This window comes from Oryx dammah, unplaced genomic scaffold, assembly GCF_014754425.2.
Source record: "Oryx dammah isolate SB20612 unplaced genomic scaffold, SCBI_Odam_1.1 HiC_scaffold_5, whole genome shotgun sequence".
Taxonomy (NCBI): domain Eukaryota; kingdom Metazoa; phylum Chordata; class Mammalia; order Artiodactyla; family Bovidae; genus Oryx; species Oryx dammah.
Genome location: NW_024070189.1, coordinates 105,409,910 through 105,434,499, shown reverse-complemented (window position 1 = coordinate 105,434,499; position 24,590 = coordinate 105,409,910). Strand labels below are relative to the sequence as shown.

The 24,590-nt window shown below is 50.9% G+C and overlaps 1 protein-coding gene across 1 annotated transcript in view; it reads left to right on the top strand.

Moving 5' to 3' along the window:
• The window catches only part of ADAMTS2 (ADAM metallopeptidase with thrombospondin type 1 motif 2), a 253,928-nt gene that overhangs the window by 64,736 nt on the left and 164,602 nt on the right, over positions 1–24,590 (top strand). Inside the window, exon 3 of the mRNA XM_040241374.1 lies at positions 12,194–12,353. Coding sequence (XP_040097308.1) covers positions 12,194–12,353 — 160 coding nt within the window. The remainder of the gene's footprint in view (positions 1–12,193; positions 12,354–24,590) is intronic.

The window sequence follows — 24,590 nt, the reverse complement described above, 5'->3', positions numbered from 1 at the left end:
TTCTCGATCATCACCACTGCAACCCTGACCGACACGTGGCGGTCTGGCACTGCATGTCGCAAGAGTGACAAGGCTGAGTGACAGCCCCGACCCCTGTCCCGCACGCACAGGAATCTGCGTGTGTTGCGGCCTGTGGCTTCCACTGGGGGAGCCCCTGGGGGCTGCAGACTGGGCGCCTCACACATGGAGGCAGGATATAGACTGGCCTTCCTGTGAGACCATGACCCCGAGAGGGTCCGTGTCTCTAGTGCTTAGAATTCAAAGTGACAGAGGGTATCTGTCAAGCCTCTTGGTTCTGAGAAATGTTTAACTTTTAGTTTCCATTTCTAGTCACTGCTTCATCAAAAACCAAACAGCAGGAAATTCCCTGGTGGTCCAGTTAGGAGGACTTGGTACTTTCATTGCTGAGTCTCAGGTTCAATCCCTGGTCAGGGAACTAAGATGCCACAAGCCATCCTTGTAAAAAACCAAACAGCAAAAGAACAAGGCCTAGAGAAAGGAGGGAAAAGGGCAGGTGTCTTACAATTCACCAAGATCTGAGAACTAGTGATTCAGTTCAGTTCAGTTCATTTCAGTCGCTCAGTCGTGTCCGACTCTTCGCGACCCCATGAATCGCGGCACTCCAGGCCTCCCTGTCCATCACCAACTCCCGGAGTTCACTCAGAGTTGCGTCCATCGAGTCAGTGATGCCATCCAGCCATCTCATCCTCTGTCGTCCCCTTCTCCTCCTGCCCCTAATCCCTCCCAGCATCAGAGTCTTTTCCAATGAGTCACCTCTTCGCATGAGGTGGCCAAAGTCCTGGAGTTTCAGCTTTAGCATCATTCTTTCCAAAGAAATCCCAGGACTGATCTCTTTCAGAATGGACTGGTTGGATCTCCTTGCAGGCCAAGGGACTCTCAAGAGTCTTCTCCAACACCACAGTTCAAAAGCATCAATTCTTTGGCGCTCAGCCTTCTTCACAATCCAACTCTCACATCCGCACATGACCACAGGAAAAACCATAGCCTTGACTAGACGGACCTTAGTCGGCAAAGTAATGTCTCTGCTTTTGAATATACTATCTAGGTTGCTGGATGACCAAAAATCTGCCAGGCCTCAGTGGTGGACCCTGAGGGTCAGGGACAGGGTCCTCCCGTGAGCCTCCCTCCTGGCCAGGTTAGGCCGACAGTCACAAAGCTTGAGAGCAGAGTGGATTTCCGGGGAGAGCCAGCCCCTCTATGTAACATCAGGCTGGACAGACATGGGCAGGCTCCTGATTGAATGCCCTTCACATCAGTGTGCTTCAGAGACTTCTTCAATATTTATTAAGTGGGGAGAGGAAATTGATTCTTATTAATAAAAATTACATGTAAAACCAGATATATTTGCCACTGGCAGCAGAAAAAAATCAAAGTCCTGGAGAAGACTCAGCAAAACATACTGCACGTTCTGTACCTTGCTCTCTTGTCAATTTTCCTTTGCAGTTTTTCAGACAGATTATTCCCGGCATACATACTAAAATGCCTGAGAAGCAGGCAATGAAAGGAATCCCACTCTCCTTGTGGGGAGTGCCTTACCAAGCAGCGCTTTGGCTGGTGGTCTTGAGGGGTGACCGGCCGCTGGGCTCGGTGGTCATCCACCAGTCTCGGTGGTCAGCTGCTGCTCTTGGGGCAGGCCCAGCTTATACATCAGTGTGACCCCAGCGTTTGTTCCTCAGTACTTTTTGGAGATCAGCTGATGCTGGTGAAGGATGTAACTTCTCCATGAGAGAACTGTCAGTTTAGAAGTCTCTGGTTGCATGAGGACACTTGAGTAAACTGGTATCATACTTCAGATTTCTCTCAGAGCACTACAGTGCCTTTCAGATGGCACTCTGGAGGGTCCCTGCCAGGCAGCTTAGCCAGCTTGGACCTTGGCTTCTGCTAACAGCAAGGTAGAGGTCAGCATGGACCAGATCCAGTGCCCGTTCATCAGCCCCATGACCTTTAACTAGAAAAGTCTGGCCAGGGAAGAGCACCTGATCCTCGTGGACAGGGGGACCCCAAAGAGTCCTGGAGTCTCTCAAGCCAGAGAAGACTGGCTCCTCATCAGACTAGGTTCTGGGTCATTGTCTCACTGGGTCCCTCCAGAATAATCTGAGGAAGCTGGGCCTGTGGCCCAGGTGGCTGTGACTCTGGGGTGCAAGTTTCCCTCCAGAAGAGGCGGCTTCCCTGCTGGACCCCAGTGCCCCAGTTCATGCATGCAGGCCCAGTGGTGTCTGCTCCTTGTGACCCTATGGACTGTAGCCCACCAGGCTCCTCTGTCCATGAGATTTTTCTGGCAAGAACGCTGGAGTGGGTTGCCAGTTCCTACTCCAGAGAATCTTCTCCATGCCATGCCTTAATAAGGCAGGATAGGCCTGGGTCTCCACCTAGGAGATATTCATTCCATCTGGGGTCTGGGGTTTGATTCAGGACCTCGTGTGTCCCTGGCAGAGCTTCCTGCCCCTCGGTCTCAGTCTTCTCCTTTGGAAAGCAAGCAGGTAGATGACACCACTTGGGTTGCAGAGCGCTGCCTATGTGTGCCCTGATTCTGAGTGCCTCCTAGGTTGCCTATGTACCTGCAGCAACCCTCCCTCCTTTACAGGCAAGTGTATCAAAAGCCAGGAGCTCTGACACCTGGGCTGAGGCCGCCTGGTCAGACAGAAATGATGCTGGGAATTCAGGACACCAAATCCCAGACCACTCACCCACTGCCACCCTGCCATGTGTCCTTGGGTTCCATCAGGGAGATGGGCTTAAGACACCAGTGTGCCCCCAAACTGCAGACATGGGAAGAATCCATGGTAGCATACAGAGAGGTTTGCTGGTGGGAACACTGTTAACCACGTGCCAGGACAAGGGGATGGCCTGCAGCATCCTTGCCCCGCCATCTGTCTTTGTCTCAGAGACATGTCCTGCTGTTTTGGGGTCACTTACTCACTTATCTCACAGATATTTGCTCACCCTCTCCAAACCTGGAAGGGCCCTAGGACTCAGGGATGAGTCAGAGTGTGGGGGCCTGCAGGGTTCCAATGGGTCTCTCTTCTCCTCTCTCTTCACACAGACAGGTGACCTTGGTGTGCCAGTCTGACTCTCATTCTTCCTGTCCTTCCTGTTTGCCCTAGACCCCTTCCCCAGAAGTCCAGGATGGCTCAAACATGTGTCCTCAGGGGTCTGCAACACCTGCGCCCCATCCTGTGGCCCTCAGAGAATGGCCACCCACCTCACCCCTCTGCCCACCGGGGCCCTGTATTAGCTTCCTGCAGCTGCTGGAAATTACTGAAGACAAGAGAAACGTCTTCTCTCACGTCTGGAGGCCAAATTAGTTATTAGCAGGGCTGTATTCTCTCTAGAGGCTCAAGGGGAGAAACTACCGGCTAAGCTGATGGGAAACAGGAAGTGCCAGCCTTTCTGATGCTCTGAGAGAATCTTGAAATCTGTCCGTTTATGTGGAACCCTCTGATTCTTAAGTCGGAGCAACTAGTTCAAGCTTTTAAAACTCCTGAGTGAAGTCACTAAGTAGATTTGTTAGGTGATCCCAACCTCTGTCCCTCAGCAAAGATGAACAATTAAACAGCTATCCATGAACAGAAGCAGCCCTAGGAGAGCTCTGGAGTCCACTTAAAAACTCCAGTAACACAGTGGAACCTAAAAAAATACCCCTGAGAATAACAGCTCAAGAAGACAAGGAGGACGGTTTCATTCTGCGTGTGTCATCCTATCATGCCCAGCAAGAATGTTTCCCTCACTGGGAAAGGGAGTGGTGTGAGCTGTCAGCTTTCCTAGCTCCTTTGGGTAATGCACAAAGGACCAGCTTTGGTTTCACCCAGAGACCAGCAAAACTGAGATGAATAGAAACCACTAGGAAGAAGAACAGGGACTCTCATGAGCTGCGTGGTAGGAGTGACCGTGTTTCTTAGTGGCCTGCTCTGCAAAGGAGCCCAGTAGCTTTCACCGCTAAAGAAACCAATGGCCAGCACGGCTGCTGCAGACCTCCTGCAGATTTTACTGCTGAGGCTTTGCTCTATGGGTAATTGCATTCACAGACACAAGGCACTCAAGCCCTCCTGCTGCCACCCTCCCCTTCCCCACCTTCAACACAGGATGGGCAGCTGGCCCAGGCCTTTACAGCTACATAAGTGCAGGACATAAGGACATGGAACAACAGACCGGCTCAAAATGGGGAAAGAAGTATGCCAAGGCTTTATTTTTGTCATCCTGCTTATTTAACTTTTATGCAGAGTACATCATGTGAAATGTAGGGCTGGATGAATCACAAGCTGGAATCAAGATTGCCAGGAGAAATATCAACAGTCTCAGATATGCAGATGATACCATTCTAATGGCAGAAAGCGAAGAGGAACTAAAGAGCCTCTCAATGAGAGTGAGAGAAGAGAGTGAAAAACCTGGCTTAAAACTCAACATTCAGAAAACTAAGATCAAGCATTCAGTCCCATCACTTCATAGCAAACAGATGGAGAAAAAGTGGTAACAGTGACAGGCTTCATTTTCTTGGACTCCAAATCACTGCAGATGGTGAATGCAGCCATGAAATTAAAAGACGCTTATGCCTTGGAAGAAAAGCTATGACAAAGCTAAACAGCATATTCAAAAGCAGAGGCATCAGTTTGCCAACAAAGGTGCATTAGTCAAAGCTATGGTTTTTCCAGTAGTCATGTACGGATGTGAGAGTTGCACCACCAAGAAGGCTGAGCTCCAAAAGAATTGATAATTTTCGAACCGTGGTGCTGGGGAAGACTCTTGAAAGTCCCTTTCAAAGACTGCAAGATCAAACCAGTCAATCCTAAAGGAAATCAACCCTGAATATTCATTGGAAGGACTGATGCTGAAGCTGAAGCTCCAATATTTTGGCCACCTGATGCAAAGAGCTGACTCATTGGAGAAGACCCTGATGCTGGGAAAGATTGAGGGCAGGAGGAGAAGGGGGCGACAGAGGAAGAGATGGTTGGATGGTATCATGGACATGAGTTTGAGTAGACTCTGGGAGATAGTGAAGGACAGGGAAGCTTGGCATACTGCAGTCCATGGGGTTGCAAAGAGTAAGAAATGACTTAGCGACTGAACGACAAGTGTGGAATACCTGCTTAGACCATGTTTAACCCCCACCGGTATGCATATCCTCAGAATTAGCCTCCAGTTGTGCACATGTTTGCCATCAACTTGATTTCCATCCTCGGCCTCTGCTGCCACGTGTGCCCCCATGGTGAGACCCTGCAGCCCTAGGAGTACGTATCAATGGCCAGGGCTCAGGTAGCTGCTCGTGTGCCTGCAGCTGGTCCTTCCTGCTGGGCCTGACCCTCGTCAGGAACGACAAGTGGACACTGCCACTACACAGGCCCTGAAGCTAAGTATGTGCATACTGCTTGTGCTGGCTACCACCACTGCCAGCTCTGGTAACTAGCTGCTGAGCCCATAGGCCCCACTGAGGACCCCACGGGTCCTTGCAACCATTATGGACTCACTGCAGTAGTTGTCACCAGGGACCACACAGTTGTTGATGTCATGGATCTAGCGGCCTGAGCCAATGAGATATCAAGTGTCCCCTGGACCCAGAGCTGCCATACCAAGTGTCCCCCACACTTGTGCTTTGCACCACTAGGTCCAGTGTGCCCTCCCCACCAACCGCAGGTGAAAGTCAGTTAGTCTATAAAATCTGGAAATGTGAAGAAAGCTATGCAAGGCACGAGGATTTTGAAGAATTGGGTAAACATCATGTTGTCAAAGGAATGCAGTGAATTTTCAGTAGCTGACCCAAAAGAAATGAGATACATGAATTGCATGATAAAAAATTCAAAGTTATTGTCCTAAAGAGAATCTGAAAGCTACAAGATAACTCAAGACAAAAAACTTAATGAAATCAGAAAAACAGTGCAAGAACAAAATGAAAAGTTCAACAAAGAAATAGAAACCATAAAAAGAACCAATCAAAATTTTGGAGCTGAAAAATACAATGACTAAATGGAAGAATTCAATAGAGAACACAAAACAGAGAATCAGTGAACTAGAAGACAGATCATTTGAAATTATCGAATCAGAAGAGCAAAAAGAAAAAAGAGTGAAAAGGAATGAGGAAACTTATGGGACTCATTAAGAGAATAATCTATGCATTACTGAAGTCCAAGAAGGAGAAGAGGGGGAGAAAGTGGTAGAAGGTTTGTTAAAATTCTTTTAATAAACAATAGCTGAGAACTTCTCAAACCTTGGAAAGAGATTTGGACATCTAAGTTCATGAAGCTACTAAGTCAGCCCAAAATGACCTTCTTCAAGACACGTTATAATAAGCCATCTAAAAGCAAAGACAAAGAGATATTTTTAAAACAGCAAGAGAAAAAATTTCTGTCATATAAAAGAATCCCAATGAGGCCATCAGTGGATTTCTCAGCAAAAACTTTGCAGGTCAGGAGAGTGGAATAATATGTTCAAAGTGCTGAAAGGAAAAAAAACTACCCATGAAGAATGCTTTACTTGGCAAAGTTGTCTTTCAGAAGTGAAGGCAAGAAAAAGACCTTCCCAAACAAATGCTGAGGGAGTTCATCCCTACTAGATCTGCCTTATGAGAAATGCTGAAAGGAGTTCTGTAAGCTGAAACAAAGTGACACTAATTAGTAATGTGAATATGTGAAAGTATATAACACACTGGGAAAAGTAGATATATGGTCAGATTCAGAATACTTTAATTCTGTAATATGGTGGTATGTTAACTACTTAACTCTAGTATACAGGGTAAAGAATCAAAGTATTACAAATAGCTATAACTACCATAATTTGTTAGTGGATATACAATATAAAAAGATGTAAATGATAATGTTAAAATATAAGATGTGGAAGTGAGGGATAAAAATACAGAGTCTTTGCATGTAACTGAAATTAAGTTATTAACTTAAAATATACATTTGTATCTATAATATGTTTCAAATAAGCCTCAGTAACCACAAAACAGAAGCCTTTATACACACACCTTGAACATGTTCACAAACTGAAGAGAAGAGAGTCAAAGTATCACTACAGAAAATCATTAATTCACAAAGGAAGACAGGGAGACAAGAAGAAAGGAATGGTAAAAAAGCCAGAAAGTAACTAACAAGGTGGCTTTGATATGTCCTTACTTATCAACAAGTACTTTAATGTAAGTGGGTTAAATTCTCAAATGAAAAGACAGAATGACTGAATAGATTAAAAAACAAGCAAACAAAAGCAAGACACAGCTATGTGCTCCCAACAAGAGACTCACTTTAGCTTTAAGGATACACATAAATTCAAAGCGAAGGAATGGAAAAAGATAGTCTATGCAAAGAGAAACCAAGAGGAAAGGGGCAAGCTGTACTTATCAGACAAAACAGACTAAGTCAAAAACTGTAACAAGAAACAAAGAAAGTCTTTATATAATGGTCAAGTGGCAGTTCAGCATGAGACTATAACAATTGTAAGTGTATATGCACCCAACATCAGAGCACCTAAAATTTTCAATCAAATAGTGGTAGATCTGAAAGGAGAAATAGACAACAATACAATGATAGTGGGAGACTTTAGATCATCCTGTCAGAAAATTGAAGAAAACATGGGATTTAAGCTATACTGTAGGCCAACTGGACCTAGCAGACATAGGACTTTCCACCAGGTATTAGCAGGATACACATTTCTCTCAAGCCTGCATGCAACAATTTCCAAACGAGGTCATATATTATGTCAAAAAACAAGTCTTAGCAAATGTAAAAGACTGAAAACATGCCAAGTAACTTTTCTGACTACAGTGGTATGAAACTAGAAATCAATAACAAGAGGAAAACTGAAAAGTTCACAATTCATAGAAATTAACACACTGCTGAACAACCAAAGGGTCCAAGGAAAAATCAAAGGGAAATGAAGAAAATATCTTGAAACAAACAAAAAATGGAAATACAGCATACCAAGCTTATGTGGCATAGCAAAAGCAGTTCTGAAATTTTATATATGTTCTGAAATTTTATAATATGAGCAGTTCTGAAATTTATATATAAAATTTATATATATTTATAAATGTATATATGAAAGTTTATAGCAATAAAAGCATACAATAAAAAAGAAAGATCTCAAATAAACTACCTAACTTATACCTGAAAGAACTAGGAAAAGATGAAAAAACTAAGCCCAGAGTTAGTGGAAGGAAAGAGATAACAAGGATCAAAGCAGAAATAAGTGAAACAGAGAATAGAGAAACAATGAAAAATGTAAACAAAACTAAGAGTTGGCATAAAAAAAAATTGACAAACCTCTAGGTAGACTTGCCAAGGAAAAGAGAAGACTCATAATACACGAGAGAGGAGACAACTACAACTGGATATTACAGAAATATAGAAGACCATAAGAGACTACCGTGAATAAGTATATACCAACAAATTGACCAACCTAGAAGAAATGAATAAATTCCTAGAATTATACCACCTACCAATACTGAATCGTGAAGAAATAGAAATCTCAATAGACCAATAATGAGTAAGGAGATTGAGTCAGTAATCAAAAATCTCCAAACAAAGAAAAACCCAGGACTACATGACGTCACAGGTGAAGTCTACCAAACATTTATTGAAGAATTAATGTCAATCCTTCTCAAACTCTTCCAATAATTTAAAGAGGAGGGAGCACTCCTAAATCCATTTTTGTGAGGCCAACATTATCCTGATACCAAAGCCAGATGAGGACCCTATAAGAAAAGAAAACTACAGGCCAATACCCCTGATGAATATAGAGGCAAACATTCTTGACAGAATATTAGCAAACCAAATTCAACAGCACATTAAAAGGATTATACGCCATGATCAAAGTGAGATTCATCCCTAGGATGCAAGGTTGATTCAACATATGAAAACCAATGGATGTAATATACCACCTTAATAGAATGAAAAATAAAATTTATATTAATATGATCATTTCAATATGCACAGAATAAGCATTTGACAAAATTCAACCTTTTTCATGATAAAAACTCTAAACAAATTGAGTGTAGAAGGAACATACCTCAACATAATAAAGACCATATGTGAGAAGCCCATTGCTAATAGCATGCACAATGGTAAAAGGTTAAAAGCTTTCTGAGATCATGAATAAGACAAGTGTGCCTATTCTCACGACTCCTATTGAAAATAATACTGGAAGTTCTAGCCAGAGCAAGAAAAAGAAATAAAAGGCATCCAGATAGGAAAGACGTAGTAAAATTGTATCTGTTTCCTTATGACATGATCTTGTATATAGAAAATTCTAAAGAATCCATCAAAAACACTCTTAGAACTAATGAATAAATTCAGTAAAGTTTTAGGGTACAAAATCAACATACAAAAATCACCAATAGTGAACTGACAAAGAAATAAAATATTTCCATTTCAATAGCATCTGATACTGTAAAAATACTTAGGGATAAATTTACCTGAAGAAGTGAAAGATCTATGGACTGAATACTGTAAGATACTAATTAAAGATATTGAAGAAAACACAAATAAATGGAAATGTATACTGTGTTCATGGGTCAGAAGAGTTACTATTTATAAAATGTCCATAGTGTCCAAAACTATTTATAGATTCAATGCAGCCCTTATCAAAATTCCAAATTCCAATATTAAAAAAATCCTAAAAGTTTTATGGAACCACAAAAATACCTCAAATACCTTGAGACAGAACAAAGCTGGAGGCATCACACGTCCTGATTTCAAAACATATCATAAAGCTCTAGTAATACAAACAGTATGGTACTGACATAAAACCAGACACATAGACCAATGGATTAGAATCGAGAGTCCTGAAATAATCCTATGCATATGCAGTCAATTTATATTTGACAAGGGAGCCAAGAACTTCAATGTCTCCGTGTTGGGAAAACTGAATGCAAAAAAGTGAAATTGGCTTAGTCACCATGGAGAACAATATGGAGGTTCCCCCAAAAATTAAAATATAGCTACCACGTGACCAGCAATCCCGCTTCTGGGGATGTACCCAAAGAAAAGAAAAAGAGGACATTGAAGAGGTATCTGTACGCCTTTGTTCATCACAGCTTTATTGACAATGGGCATGGAAACAACCCAAATGTCCATCTGTGGATGACAAATTGATAAAGAAATGTGGTATTTATGTACAATGTATTCTACAGATGCTGTTGAAATGGAAATATTTTTATTCAGCTTTTATAAAGAAGGCAATCCTGCCACTTGCACAGAATGGCTGAAACTAGAGGATATTATGCTAAGTGAAATAAGCTAGACGCAGAAAGACAAATACTGTAACATCTCACTTATGTGTAGAATCAAGAACAGCCAAACTCATAACCACAGGTTGTCAGGGGCTGGAGGGAGGAGGAAATGGGAGGTGATTGTCAAAGAGTACAGAATTTCAGTATGCAAGATAAGTAGGTACTGGAAATCTTTTATACAGCGCAGTGCCTATAACTAACAATACTCTATCAAAAATAGTCTATAATATACTTAAAATTTGCTAAGATGGTTGATTTTACATATAGTGTTCTTATTGCAAAAAAATTGATAACAATAAAAAGTGTAGGGGGATACTGTGAGAGGTGATGGATATGTTTATGACCTTCATGGCGGTGATGGTTTTACGAGTGTATGAAAGTCAAAATGAAAGTGTTAGTTGCTCAGTCATATGTGACTCTTTGCGACCCCATGGACTGTAGCCTGCCGGGCTCCTCTGTCCCTGGAATTCTCCAGGCAAGGATACTAGAGCGGGTTGCCGTTTCCTTTTCCAGGGGATCTTCCCAACCCAGGGATCAAACCTGGGTCTCCTGCATTGCAGGCGGATTCTTTACCATCTGAGCTACCAGGAAAGCCCTCGTGAGTGTCGTGTCTGACTCTTTGTGACCCCATGGACTGTAGCCTACCAGGCTCCTCTGTCCATGGGATTTTCCAGGCAATAGTACTGGAGTGGATTGCCATTTCCTTCTCCAGGGGATTTTCCCAACCCAGGGATCGAACCTGGGTCTCCCGCGTTGTAGACAGATGCTTTCCTGTCTGAGCCACCAGGCTCATTCCCAAACCTATTGAGTTGTATACATTAACTATGTACCATCTTTTTACATGTCAGCTGTACCTCAAAAAAGCGGTTTAAAAAATTCCAAACCATGAGTAGTTTGTAAGTATACAATCTAAAGAAAATATATCTGCAGCTTGACACAGTGGAGGCTCCTACTGTGACAATTGGTTTATGGAATCAAAAGTATGGGAGCTGAATGGGGCAGTGATGGTGGGATGGCCTCAAGGGGAGGGCAAGGCCATATGCCTGCAGTTGGGGGATGGCATTTGAGGGGTCTGAGCCAAGCCTTGGAGAATTAGAGTTTATCAGATGGCCAAGGGTGGGGGAAGCAGCAGGCCCTCCCAAGCTGAGGCCTCCATGGATTCAGGAGCTTGAAGGCCAGGTGGTGTGCACTGTATTGGAAGGATGGGACTATTTTAGGGACTGGTGTGAGGTGTGTGAGCTGGGGGCAAAGAGGACAGTGGCAGGATGAGAGCCTTGGATGCCAGGGTGTAGAACGGCTTGAATCCTTTGAGGGCTTTACAGCATGGAAGAGCCATAACTAGTTTTGGTGGAGGCAGTGGTTCAGTTGCTGTAGAGTCTGGGCTGCTGGCTGTCATGGGTAAAAGGATATTCAGTAGGGACTGTGGCCTGCAGCTGAAGTATGTGCTCTATCCATGGTGTCCACTGCTGGGCACCAGGCACTGTTGTCAGAGTCTGCATTTTCCAAGGGAAGATGGAATTCCAGATTTCAAACATGAAATCTTATCATTTTGAGGGTTGGTTTCAGAACTTTGAAAATACTTTTTGTGTCCCACTGAACATACCTGTGGCAGATTGAGTCCCTGGCTGAGAGTTTTGGCCTTTGTCTTGGACTTTGAGCTCCTGGTGGTGAGGGTGGGGATGACCCAGGCAAGAATCCCTTCCTCAGACAGGGTTCACCACCCCCAAATGGCTCTGGCCTTCATGCCTGTAAGTGGAGCCTCTGGCATGATGGGGCCTCTGTAGCCACCTGTTCATGCTCTTCCTGGCCTGGGGTTCAGGCCTCACACCTAGCTGGGGTTCACTGGGCCCTGTACAGCCAGGTTAGAAGTTCTGCTCTCTGGGGCCCTCCTCCCTGCTTCCCCTCCTTGGTCTGCTGTGATCTGGGAATTTGAGCAATCTCATCTTTGCCCTGTAGGCTGGCCTGATCCGTATGGAAGAGGAGGAATTCTTTATTGAGCCCCTGGAGAAAGGTCTGGCGGCGAAGGAGACTGAACAGGGCCGTGTACACGTGGTGTATCATCGACCGACCACCTCCAGACCCCCTCCTCTGGCGGGGCCACAGGCCCTGGACACAGGTAAGGCTGCTGCAGGTGGGAGGTTGCACGGCAGACCTTGAATGCTCCCCTGGGGGGATCCAGGCATCATTTCTGTAGGTCTGGTCCCAGGCCTGGGCTGAGATCACCCTTGCTGACCACGTAGCACAGTGGGGGTGCTAAAATGGTGAGTTGGGGGCCTCTGCTTGGGGCGTATGTGGGCCCTAAGCCTGTAGGCCTGAGGCCTCCATGTGAGCATGTGTGTGCCAAGTCGCTTCAGTTGTGTTTGACCCTTTGTGACCCTATGGGCTGTAGCTCTCAGGCTCCTCTGTCCATGGGATTCTCTAGGTAAGAGTACTGGAGTGGGTTGCCATGCCTTCCTCCCGGGGGATCTTCCCGACTCTGGGATTGAACCTGCGTCTCTTATGTCTTTTGCACTGGCAGGTGGGATCTTTACCACTAGCTCCACTTGGGAAGTCCTGAGCAGGCAGTAAAAGCTGCCTGAGGATCTTACCTAGTGTCAGGGAGCAGGCAAGACCCAGACCAAGCCTGAGTCCCGTACCCATGTCTGAGAGCCTGTGCCTCGGCTCCCGGACGAAGGCCCTGAGTGTTTCCTTGGCCCCGACTGGATCCTGCTCCCTCTGGGAGGCAGCCAGGGGCCAGCGGGGGAGGGGAGTGCTCCACAGAGAACCCAAAGGTACAGTCTCGGTGACCTGTGCACACACTTGGGTGGTTTTATCTTTTTCAGCTTAGAGCCAACCGCGCTCTGGGGCCCAGGAGTGAGGAGGGAGCTGCTGGGCAGGTGGTACAGCCCCTCAGAGCCCTCCGGGAGGCCAGACCTGCGACCTCTGGCCCAGAGTTCCCAGTGTCCTCAGGGTCTCAGGTCCCTGGCTGCAGTGAGGCCAGGCTGGGTTCTGGCCGTGGTCCTGGCAGGCCTCGCCGTGCCCAGGCTCTGTGCCTGGCTCTGGCAGGCTGCACTCAGCCCTGAGTTTCCAGTTGTAGATCCCTGGCTGCACCGGGTCATGGCCACGCAGGTGGCAGCAGGCAGGGCCCACGCAGGTGGCAGCAGGCAGGGCACGGAGGCCCCGGGTCTTGAGTTAAACTCATCTGTGTGTTGACAGGAAGCCCTGGGCCCGCCCACCTGTGCTGTGATTAGCCAAGACACTCCCATTGCCCCCAGGGAGCCCCGCCTCATTTAATTTAGGTCTCTCTGAGTTCCCAGCTGACAGATAAATTGGGTGCAGCCTGGCAGGGCACCATTCTAATTTCAAGGAATGGTATCAAGTACTTTTGCAAAGGAATTGTTCCATCAGGATGCCCAGTGCTCTGTAGAGTCGATCGATACTCGCTGCCCCTTCTTCCCAGATGATGAATTGCAAGCCATCTGCCAACAGTGGAGGGGGTCCCCCAGGCGCTGCCTTCCTGGCCTTCCCAGCTTCAGCCCCTCCTATCTTTCCTACCCTTGGGCTTCTCTGCATGGGGAGGAATGGAGGGTAACCCAATTGGGTGAGGGCAGGAGTGGAAATGGGGCAAGCGCTGTGCCTCAGATCAGGGATCAGGACCCTGGTGTTGCTCCTTGCCGGCTGGCTGCCCTTGGGCAGGTTTGGGTCTCTGGCCTCTGCTTTCTCATCTGTCCAGAGTGATTAGAAATGCCTGTGCTTCAGAAAGCTGGGGGCTGGCCACTTGGGTTTCGGTGCATCTGGGCTGGCTTTTACTGGAAGATTCAGGGGGTTTCCTGGGGTGGGGGGCACTTAGGCCGGGTGAGGTGGAGCCTGCACAGTGAGGCTGCCAGATGCCCGGGTCAGGCTGCTGATCCCTAAATCCATGTGCTGCTGTCTCGTGACCGTGCTGCCCTCCTTCCTGGCTGGGCCTTCTTTCCCAGGCTTCTGCTGGCCTTCTGACATCTTCTCTGGAATCCTTTCCCTAACCTCATCCGCCTATCTCTGGTGAGCGCTTAAACTCAGAACACAGGAAAGGGATTCCAAACTCAGCACAAGCCCAGAAACCATTGCCCTTAGGAGATTCTAGGGAAGGCCAGTTGCTCGGGTCTGGCGCTGAGGCTGCGCTGAAACGGGCTGGGGGTGCGGGGCTCTCCGGACTGAGCTCTGGACCTCAGCTCAGGGCTGTGGGTGTGTAGGCTGAAGGCCGTGGGTTGAAGGTAGCAGGTCTCGGCCAGAGGCCAGAGTCTGGCACCAAGCGCCCTTTCCTTGGTGTCCCTGCCCAGGGTCCCCGTGACCCCGTGTGGACGATGTCCCCAGAGAGCACATTTCTCCCTGCATGGGCCTGGTTGTTCCGCTGTGCCCAGGGTTGAGGCCCACTCTCTGGCTGGAGGCGGCCCGGACACACTTTTTTGCTGTGGCTGGTCTGAGGGCCTGCAGTGACTCCAGACACTCCCGCTGTCCATCAGCCCCAGTCTTGTCAGGGCCCACAGTGGCAGCTGGTAGATACATAAAAGCAATGTCCTTGTCTGAGCATGTTTGCTCCTTGCTCTTTCCTGCAAGAGGACGTGACCTACTGGGTGCAGAACACCAGTTTGTGTGTGTGTGCCTGTGTGTGTGTGTGTGTGTGTGTGTGTGTGTAAGCTGGGGGATCTTTTCTTCTCATGAATTCTGCTGTGTGGCTCCGATCAAAGAAGGCAGGAGGTACTAACTGGAAGCTTCCTCCTGCCCCCATGAGGCAACTTCTGTAAGCATGTTTGAAATACCCTGGCCATTTATCGAGGACAATGGATATAATGGGTCCTCTGAGAAAGGGGAAGCGGAGACACCTGTCCTGAGCCTCCTGGTCTGGGAGGTTAGCATGTCCCAGTGTAGGAGTTGGAGTGGGGGGGTACCTGTGGAGGGTGGTGTGGTTATGGGTGAGGGTGCTTGTGGGGGTTGGTGTGGCTGGGGTGGGGGGTTTGTTGGGAGGTCCTACACACAGCTCTTCCAGGGCATTGAAACACATTGTCATTGCCCTGGCTCCCCTGAGCAGCCAGTGGACTTCCTGGGGTGGTCTCAGGGGCTCTCAGAGCCTCGGAGCATCCTTGTCACCAAGACCCCATCATCTGAGGTTAGCTACTGGGTTGCTGACTGCCCAGGGAAATGGATGGAAAATGAAGGTTTTGGGGTGTCTTCCAGGACTCAGGCCAGGGTTGGATGTTGCCCTGGGTAGCTTAGCCCACACCTTCAGACCCTGGAGGAGGGCACTAGGGTGAGCAAGGGACTGAAGGAGACCAGGGTGACTTTCCCCCTCACTGGCCTCACAGGTGTTGCAGAGGTGTCTCTGCTTGGCTCTGCTGGGCCGGGGAGCCTGTCCGGGCCTGAAGGGCAGTGCTCCAAGGCCAGGATGCCATCGTGGCCTTTTGGGGAGGGGGATTCGGGCATCTCTAGGACTCCTCTGGGATGGACCTTTCTCCAGCGTCTTCCTCAGGGCCAGACTTGTGCCCAGGGCAGTGTGCTGGGAGATGGGTGTGTAATGTCGGCTTCTCTGGTGTTTGCACACGTGTGTATACGTGTGTGTTTGCATTTACACACAAGCATGGACAGAGCCTCCCTCCCAAGTTCTAGGCCCTGGCCTGAGCACTGCCCTAGCTGCCATCTGTCAACCCTGTCTAAGGTTGCTGAGGAGTAGCCAGGGCTAGTGGGTATGGGGAATGGGGAGCCCCAGGCCAGCCTGGAAGCCCTGCTCAGAGCTCATCTGCCTGATCCTGGCATGTCACACCCCAAATCTCAGGCTGCTTGTTACCATCACCTGGGTGGCTTAAAGTGAAGTCACTCAGTCGTGTCCGACTCTTTGCGATCCCATGGACTGTAGCCTACCAGGTTCCTCCGTCCATGGGATTCTCCAGGCAAGAATGCTGGAGTGGGTTGCCATTTCCTTCTCCAGGGGATCTTCCCGACCCAGGGATCGAACCCTGGTCTCCCGCATCGCAGGCAGATGCTTTACCCTCTGAGCCCCCAGGGAAGCCTTGATTCTCTCCTTCCTTTCCTGTTTGCAGGAGGGCAGGATTCTGGAGTCAGTGAGCTGAGCTGAAGTCGTTGTGTTGGCAGGACTGTGTTCCTTCCCAAGGCTCTAGCAGCAGTCTGTCCCCTGCCTCTCCCAGCTTCTGGGGGCTGCCGGCATCCCCTGGCTTGTGTCTGCATGACTCCAGCCTCTGCTCTCATGCTCACAGTGCCTCCTCTGCTTCTGAGTGATGTCAGTCTCCCTCTTTTAAGGGTGCATGTGATTGCATTTGGGATTCACCGTGGTAATCCAGGATGATCTCCACCTGTCGAGATCCATAATTTTATCATATCTGTGGAGCTCTTTTTTGGTTATATAATACTCCCAGGTTCTGGTGATTAGGGCCTGGTATCTTTGGGGACCACCATTCAATCTGTTTGTTGTTGTTGTTGTTCAGTTGCTAAGTTGTGTCTGACTCTTGCAACTCAGGCTTCCCTATCCTTCACTATCTCCTGGAGTTTGCACAAATTCATGTCCATTGAGTCAGTGATGCCATGCAACCATCTCATCTTCTATTGCACCCTTCTCCTTTTGCCCTCAATCTTTCCCAGTATCAGGGTCTCTTCCAGTAATTCAGCTCTTCACATCAAGTGTCCGAGTATTGGAGCTTCAGCTTCAGCATCAGCCTTGTAGGAAGTGAGTGAGCCTCCCTTGCGAGGCCGACTGTGCAGCGACTGGGGCTGCACATCTGTGGAGCAGTAACCCGGCAGGCAGACTTCACTCCTTCTCAGGGGACGATGTTCAGGCACAGCCCAGGCAGGACCCACACCCCTCTTCTGCATCTGCTGGACCCTAGTGCAGTCTCAGCCAGACCATGGGGCCTGGTGTGCTATGGCGGGTCTGACCCTAAGACCAAGTGTACTGAGATACTGGCCTTACTGGTTGCACCAAGAAGCGCTGAACTTGGGACCCTGGGAAAGTCCCCACTGAGTGGGAAAGGTCCTTGGGTCACACACTGAGCAAGTGGTCTCCCTCTGTTGGGCCCATTTGCAACAAGTCCTGCCATCTCAAGACAAGGGCTGCAAACTCAGAGACCTGCAGGGCCCAACAGCAATGCCAGTGAGGAGACTGGCAGAGGGCAAGAAAACAAATTACACCCACCCTTGGCCCGGTTTTAATTTTCCTTCTTTTCATACAAACATGAAAGTCTCTGCTGAAACGGATACAGCAGTGACACGTGGCATTTGGCCCTGCCCTCATGTGGGCACAGGACAGACGACAGATGACGTCCACAGGGCATCCTGTCCTCAGCTCCCCTGACCAAGACCGGGTGGGAGTGTGGGCCCAGGGCAGCCAATCCTTTTGCTGTTAAGAGCATCCAGACATCAGAACTTTGATGTGAACTCTCCTGATTTTAAATTGTTGCTTCAAATTTCTGAAAAGCACCATATGGGCCAAATAAAACAATGACCCCTGTTGACCATCTGTGTTTTCAGAGACGTGGAGGTGGAAATGTCCTGTGTCCTCCTCCATGGGCTTCCTGCAGTCCCTGGGCATGGCCTTGGGACAAGGTGGGGCTGTGCGCTCCTGCTGAGCTGCTAGTGGGCTGCAGAGTCTCCCACCCTGCCTTACACCTGGCCCTGGGCTGAAGGCAGAGAAGGCAGACAGCTCAGTGCCTGTGACCTTGGCTGCCTCCCTCTCGGAAACAGCTCGTGCCAAGCCTCTGCCCGCTGCTGTCAGGCTGCACCATCCTCCCTGGCGGGCAGAGGAGGCAGGGTGCCCTCGGGAGTGCTGTGCCCTGCTGCTGCCAAGGAAAGCCTGTGAGGAGAGCGAGGACAGCCCTGCGTGGCTTCTCCACGTGGCCGAGCGTGGCCTGCCTGCACAGTCTCCAGCCGCCCTTCCTCCCCTCCTGACCTGCTGCATGTCTCCGCCCCACTTCCCTGAGCCAGAGAGTTTTCCAGACGGCTAAGGAACCAAGAGCACAGCTCATGATGGGCGCTCAGGGCCAGGAAGCAGAGGCCTGGAGCTGATGCTGAGAGCTCACAGGGGCCGCCCCAGCAGGGAAGGGGACTGACAGTCCTGTGTTGTAAACAGCCTGCTCTGGTCCAGGCTGGAGGCAGGGAGCCTAGAGCAGTGGTGCAGGGAGAGTGTGTAGCCCTGTCAGGACAGGACACTAGTGGGCAGTGGGCAAGGCTCCACTTGGTGCCAGGTAGATGGTCAGGCTTACCTTGGTGATGCAGTGGGTGTGAGTCATAAGGGAGAGGGCTCAGTCAGGAATGAGGCCTGGTGGAGCGGGGGAGGAGTGGGTAATGGGGTAATGGGGTAGGAGATGTGGAGGGGGCACTACCTTGCTGGAAGCCCATTTGGGGAAGCTTTCTGCTCTGTAGTGCTTTATCTCCTGCCACTGTAACAAGTTACCACAAAGTCAGCGGCTTATGCTCTTCTGGAAGTCAGGAGTCCAGAGTGAATCTCAAGGGGCTAACGTTAAGGTGTCAGCAGGGCTGGTTTCCTCGGGGGCCTCGAGAGAGGAATCCGTCCCTTGCCTCTCGCAGCTTCTGGGGGCTGCCCGCGTTCCTTGGCTGTGGCTGCATCACTCCAGCCTCCGCTCTGTGATCACGGTGCCTGCTCTCCTGTCTGTAGTGAGTTTCTCCCTCTTATAAGGACGCCTGTGATTACGCTGGGCTCACTGGGCGACTCCAGGAGAATTTTCTCATTTTAAGGTCTTTAGCTAAATCATGCCCGCTAAGTCTCTTTGGCCATATGAGGCTATCCTCACAGGTTCTGGGGGTTAGGATGGGACATCCTGGGGGTCCTGATTCAGCCTACATGATATCAGAATGTTGAAGGCTGAGGTACTAGCAGAAATGGAAGAGAGGTCAAGAGAGGCAGGTTTTGCACCCTGAGCCCCAGACCTGGCCAGAGTCCAGGTGCCAGGGCCCCTGTCTGTGCCACTGGTGGGAGCCTGGGGCCTGGCCCGGTGCTTTCAGGCTGGTAACTCAAGGGCTCTGCTCCTGGACTTGGCCCATGCCCTGCATTGCAGCTGAAAGTCTGGGCCCCTTAGTACTTTATGCCCAGGGCCCTCTCGGTTCTTCCCCTTCATTCTACCCTGGGTTGTGCCTATGGCTTGGGGGCCAGAGGGAACCCCAAGAGAAGTCCTGATTGTGAAACCCGAAGCAGTTGGCCCGACTCCGGGAGGCGTGTTTCAGGGCTGAGTGTATCCTTGGCAGAGGCTGTGGTGCTCCCGCTGCTCTGCGGTCAGCCCCCTGGACGGCCACTGGACATGCCTGTGTGCTGACGTGGCCACACACCGGGGAGGTGGGCGGGGGCCGTGCTGGGTCAGCTGAGGCCTGCTGCAGTCTGGGGTCAGACTGAGGAGACTGCTGCGGAGCTGGCGGCTGAGCTGGGGGCTTTCTGGCTGGGCTCTGTGGCTGGGGTCTCTGCCCCACGGGCTGTGAGGGCAGAGGTGGTGCCTGCAGCCAGACCGAGGCTTGGGCCTACCTCCTCCTGCAGTGAGCCTTGCCCGGCATGCCCCCTCCTCCCAGACTCCACAGGTGCAGTCTGTGAGGGCACTTGGCCTGGTGGGTGCAGACAGCCCACGCGCTCAGCTCCTCTGCTGTGTCTCAGGACTGCCCTCCCCGCTTCCTCTCTTTTCCCACATTCGTATGCAATCTGGTTCAGGGGTGGTGCTGGCTGGGTGAGCGTGGCCCAGGAAGGACCTGGATCTTGGCTGGAGCGCCGTGAACAGATGATGAATGTGACCCAGGGATAGTGCTCTGGGCCTTGGCCTGCTTGTGGTGCAGGGGACAGTTCTTAGAGGAGCCACCTCTGCACATCAGTAGCTGCTCCCAGCACAGAGGCCAGGGGCAGTTTGGTTAGGGGTTGAGTGTGCCTGCCTCGGCAGCTTTCCCAGCCCCGTCATGTCTCAGTTTTTGCATCTCTAAAATGGGTATAATGTCGGCAGGGCCTGCTAGTCCTCATCTCACCCTTGCTATGGTGCCCACTCTGTGCTTGCTGTTACATATGCTTAAAATCATAGGCTGTCCCGGGCCCTGAGGGCCTCTCTGCCCTTGCCTCCCCATCTTTGAGGAACTCTTTTCCACAGACCCAATTCATTGATACTCTTTTCTTTTTATCCCCTGGGATTATATAATGAATGTCCCCTAAAGAGCTTTCTGTTGGCACATGGTGATTATGCCTGGCTTCCAGGTAACACACCATCTCAGAAGCAAAGTCAGGCTCTGCTCTGGGTACATCTGGAATTAAATTAGCAAAAGTGGTGTGTCTGGCTGTCACATCAGCCATGGGCTCTGCAGACCTGCTCTTTGCTGGCCTCTAGTGAAGCAGACCGGGATGTTTCTGGGAGAGATTTGATGTCTCCAGTGGCCACTTTACATGTCTGTGACACTTTGTGCTTCAGACGTGTCAGCTGGCCTGCCGGGGATGGGAGCAGCTGGGCCCCGAATGTCCGGACACGGTCCCTCCACACCCCATGGGTCTGGGCTTTCTGCGTGCTGTATATGTGATGGGGGACAGAGGGACAGGTGTCCCACGATGGACCCCTGGACAGAGGCCTCTTGGCGAAGCAGAGGGGTCCGAGGACAGGGGAGAGGTGCTGGTCCTAGCATCAGGGGATATCGGGGTGCAACGACAGCTCGGGGGTAGAGGAGCTCTTCCCCAGAAGCGGTGAGGCCAGGCATAGCCCAGGAGCTCGTTGGGCCCGAGGTCCAAACTCTGCAAGTCTGTACCAGCTGGAGGGCTCTGACCAAGGCCTGTTTCCTCTCAGAATTCTCTGCAGGTTGACAAACACTTCAGCCAGCTCCAAGCCTGAAGTGTTTTCTATAAAAAAATTTCCAACTTTCCTTGACCCATTTCTCTTTCAAATTAATACCAAGCAGTGCTGTGCACTTGGCGCTGAAGGAACTCAGAGCTGGGAAAAGGTCATGCAATTAGACGGAAGTCTTGGTGTCTGGCTGTCTCTCCCTCCGCCTGTATGCGTCTCCCCTCTGTCTGGCATCTGGCCCTCTCTGCTGTGCACACACACTCCTGTGCACACATGTTTGGAACTTGGGCTGGATTCTCGAGTTGGGATGTTTCTCCCAGAGCTCTCGGCTCCACTGGCCTGCGCTCAGTCCTGGGGTGTGGGCTTCCCCTTGACCTGGAGCAAGGGAGGCCTCCGAGAGAATGAGTAGAGCACATGGGAGAACCTGGAGGCAGAGTCCAGCTGGTGTTCCTTTCCAGGGATGTGCAGGCAGGACAAAGTTGCATGCTTGGGATGAAGGCAAGGCTCAGATGAGAGCTTGCAGGATGGCACAGGATTTGGGGGAGTCCGAGGCCAGATCCTGATGGAGGAGGTGGCCTGGGAGCTGGGCCTGCCTAGGCCTGGTCTGGGCTGGAAGGGGCCAGGCTTCTAGTGATATTCCCAGTCACTGGGGGAAGACCACAAACAACAGTGGGACTCCTGGATGGAACGCCGAGGCGAAGAACAGGCACCCTGCGCACTGCTGCAGAGAAGAGTGAAGCTGTGAGCAAAGCAAGACCCAGGAAAGGGTGAACTGAGTTGGGGGAGGGTCTCTGGGTCAGAGGCAAGATGCACTCAGCTGGTGGGAGGGCCTGGCCTAGGAGACTGCTCCAGTCCCTGAAACTGGAGTCAGCCCCGTGTGGCTGAGGGGCAGAAAAAGGGCCACGTGCCTGGAGGGAGGGAGTAATGGAGAGAGAGCAAGGGCAGGGCCCAGGGAGGTGGGGAGGGCTGATGGGGCTGAGTCGTGGAGGAGGTGAGGTCTTATTCTCCTGGCAGTGGGAAGCCTTTGAGGACTGTCAGTGGGGAGAGTGGCTGCAGGGAGGGCTGTACCCAGGGGGCCCTGGGAGGGTCCTGATGGCCAGCGCGAGATGGCCGGGTGGACAAGCACAGTATGCTTTTGGAGGCAGGGCTCACAGGACGTGGGTGTGAGCGAGGGATCGAGGGCAGCTCCTGGGAGGATGGTGGATAGGTGTGGCGCAGCCTGGGGTGGGGAGGCAGGCCCAGTGCAGAAGGCAGAATTGGGGCCCAGTCCTTGGACCTCAGAGCTGTACCCTCCCACTGTTCCTCCCTCCGCTGGCTCAGAGGAAGGGACTTCCCAGAGGGGATAGTGCTGGCCAGAGGCCAAGCCCACTTGGCTTCCAGATCCTGGCGGTGGGGGGCAGGGACCCCAGACTTGACCCCACAGATGGACAGGTTCTGGAGTGTGCTCGCGGGTCCTCTTGCCTTGGGAGTCAGAGGCCCTGCTCTGCAGAATGGGGTAGCTGAGCATAGTCTAAGCTTCAGGGACCCTCGGACGTGTGTGTGTCCTGGCCTTTGTGGTGAATCAGGTCCTCCTTCCACGCCTGCTGCTGCGGAGAGGGCCCCACACTGGGGTGGGTGGAAGCTGATGACGGCGTGCGTGATGGGCTGTGCGTGCCTGCTTCTCAGGCCCTCCAGGCAGAGATCTGCTGTCCGCCCAGCCGGGCTGGAGGCAGTGCTGGCCGGCTGCTCCCACAGCCGGGATGGTGGTAATGACCCTGCTCTTTGTGCAACCTCTGTTGGAATTTGACTTGGGATCCTCCTGGCCTCAGTTCGTCTCCTGTGAATAGGTATATGTTGCTAACCCTGAAAGGCATGATGGCCTGGATCCCCTCGAGCCCTGGCTCTAAGCAGGGAGAACTTGCTATGTGACCAAAATAATTATGAGATCCAAGGGCAACAGATACACGGTCCTGGGCGCAGCCAGGCTGCTTTCCCACCTCGGCTCCCACAGTCTCCATGTCCTCCCCAGCACAAGGGCTTTGCTGGCGGATCCTTTGCTGATCCATGGTGGCTCAGCTGGTAAAGAATCCGCCTGCAATGTGGGAGACCTGGGTTTGATCGCTGGGCGGGGAATATCCGCTGGAGAAGGAACAGGCTACCCATTCGGATATTCTTGGGCTTCCCTTGTGGCTCAGCTGGTAAAGAATCTGTCTGCAATGCAGGAGACCTGGGTTTGATCCCTGGGTCAGGAAGATCCCCTGGAGAAGGGAATGGAACCCACTCCAGTATTCTTTCTTGGAGGATTCCACGGACAGAGGAGCCTGGTGGGCTGTAGTCTATGACATCACAAAGAGTTGGATATGACTGAGCGACGAACGCTTTCACTTTGCTTCACAGTGAAGCAGTGCTGCTTTCTGCTTTAATTTGTGCTGCTCTGATGGTCGGCAAGGATGAGTGAAATCCTCGAGTTTGATCACTTTGTATGTCTCCCCTACCTGTTGAAGTCCTTTGCCCGTTCATCAGCCCTTTATCTACTGTAGATATCGACTTTCTGTCATGGTTGATGCAGGCCTTTTCCCCAGGCCGTAGTTCCCTTTACATTTTTGTTACGTTAGTTTTTGTTGCACAGAAGCCCGTTTTCCTGTAGCCCTGCCTGTGGGTGATTCTCTGCCTCCCCTCGGAGCCAGTTGGTGGTCTGGGGACGTGTGCCTTCATTGAGGGCCTGTATCAGGATAGGCGCTCTGCATCTGTGTGTCATTTAATCTGCACGGCGGCCCCGGGGGCAGGCAGAGAACAGGGCCCAGGGGCACTGCCGGCTGAGAGTCCGGGGCAGAGGAGAGCATCGTGCCGGTGGGGCTCCCCTGTGCAGGGGTCCCCGGAGCGCTGCAAGCGCGTCAGCTTGTGTGGATTCCTGTACGGCTCTGTGAGCTTGGTTGCTGTTTGATTATGCTCACTTTGTAGGTGAGGAAACTGAGGCACTGACTGTCACAGCTCATGAGTGGCAGAGCCACAGCTGAAGCCAGGCCGTTCACTCCTGCCTGGGCAGGGAGGAGCTTCCCGGGCTGCCCTTGAAGGCTGGCCATCTTTGGGACACCTGGGGCTTTCCTAGCGCTGAGGCTCAGCCTACGGGATGCAGAAACTGAGGCACGGGGAGGGTGAGTGAGGGGGTGTCTCAGGTCATTTAGTATAGTGGCTGTGGGGACTTGCTGTGAAACCCCCAGCGCTGGGAGGAGCACCTGGCACGTAGCTGGCGCTTCAGGATCCGTGAACTTGGTGCCCGGAGGCCTGGCCACACGTCCCTCATTCCTGAGGACGCTGCTGTCCTGAGGACGTTGCTGTCCTGAGCCCCCTTTGCGGGCTCATCGCTGAAGGAAGCCCACTTTTGTTGTTGGCACAGCTCTGATGCCCCTGGCTTTGGGTTTCTGTGCAGGTGGGGCCTTGCTGGGCCCTTGGGCTCCTGGGATGTCGGGTGGTGTGCCCTCCCTGTGGAAGTGGGAAGGTGGGGCCGGCCGCAGTGCCCAGGGATCAGGGGAGGCGGCAGTGGGGAGATGGGGCCGGCCGCAGTGCCCGGGGACCAGGGGAGGCGGCAGTGGGGA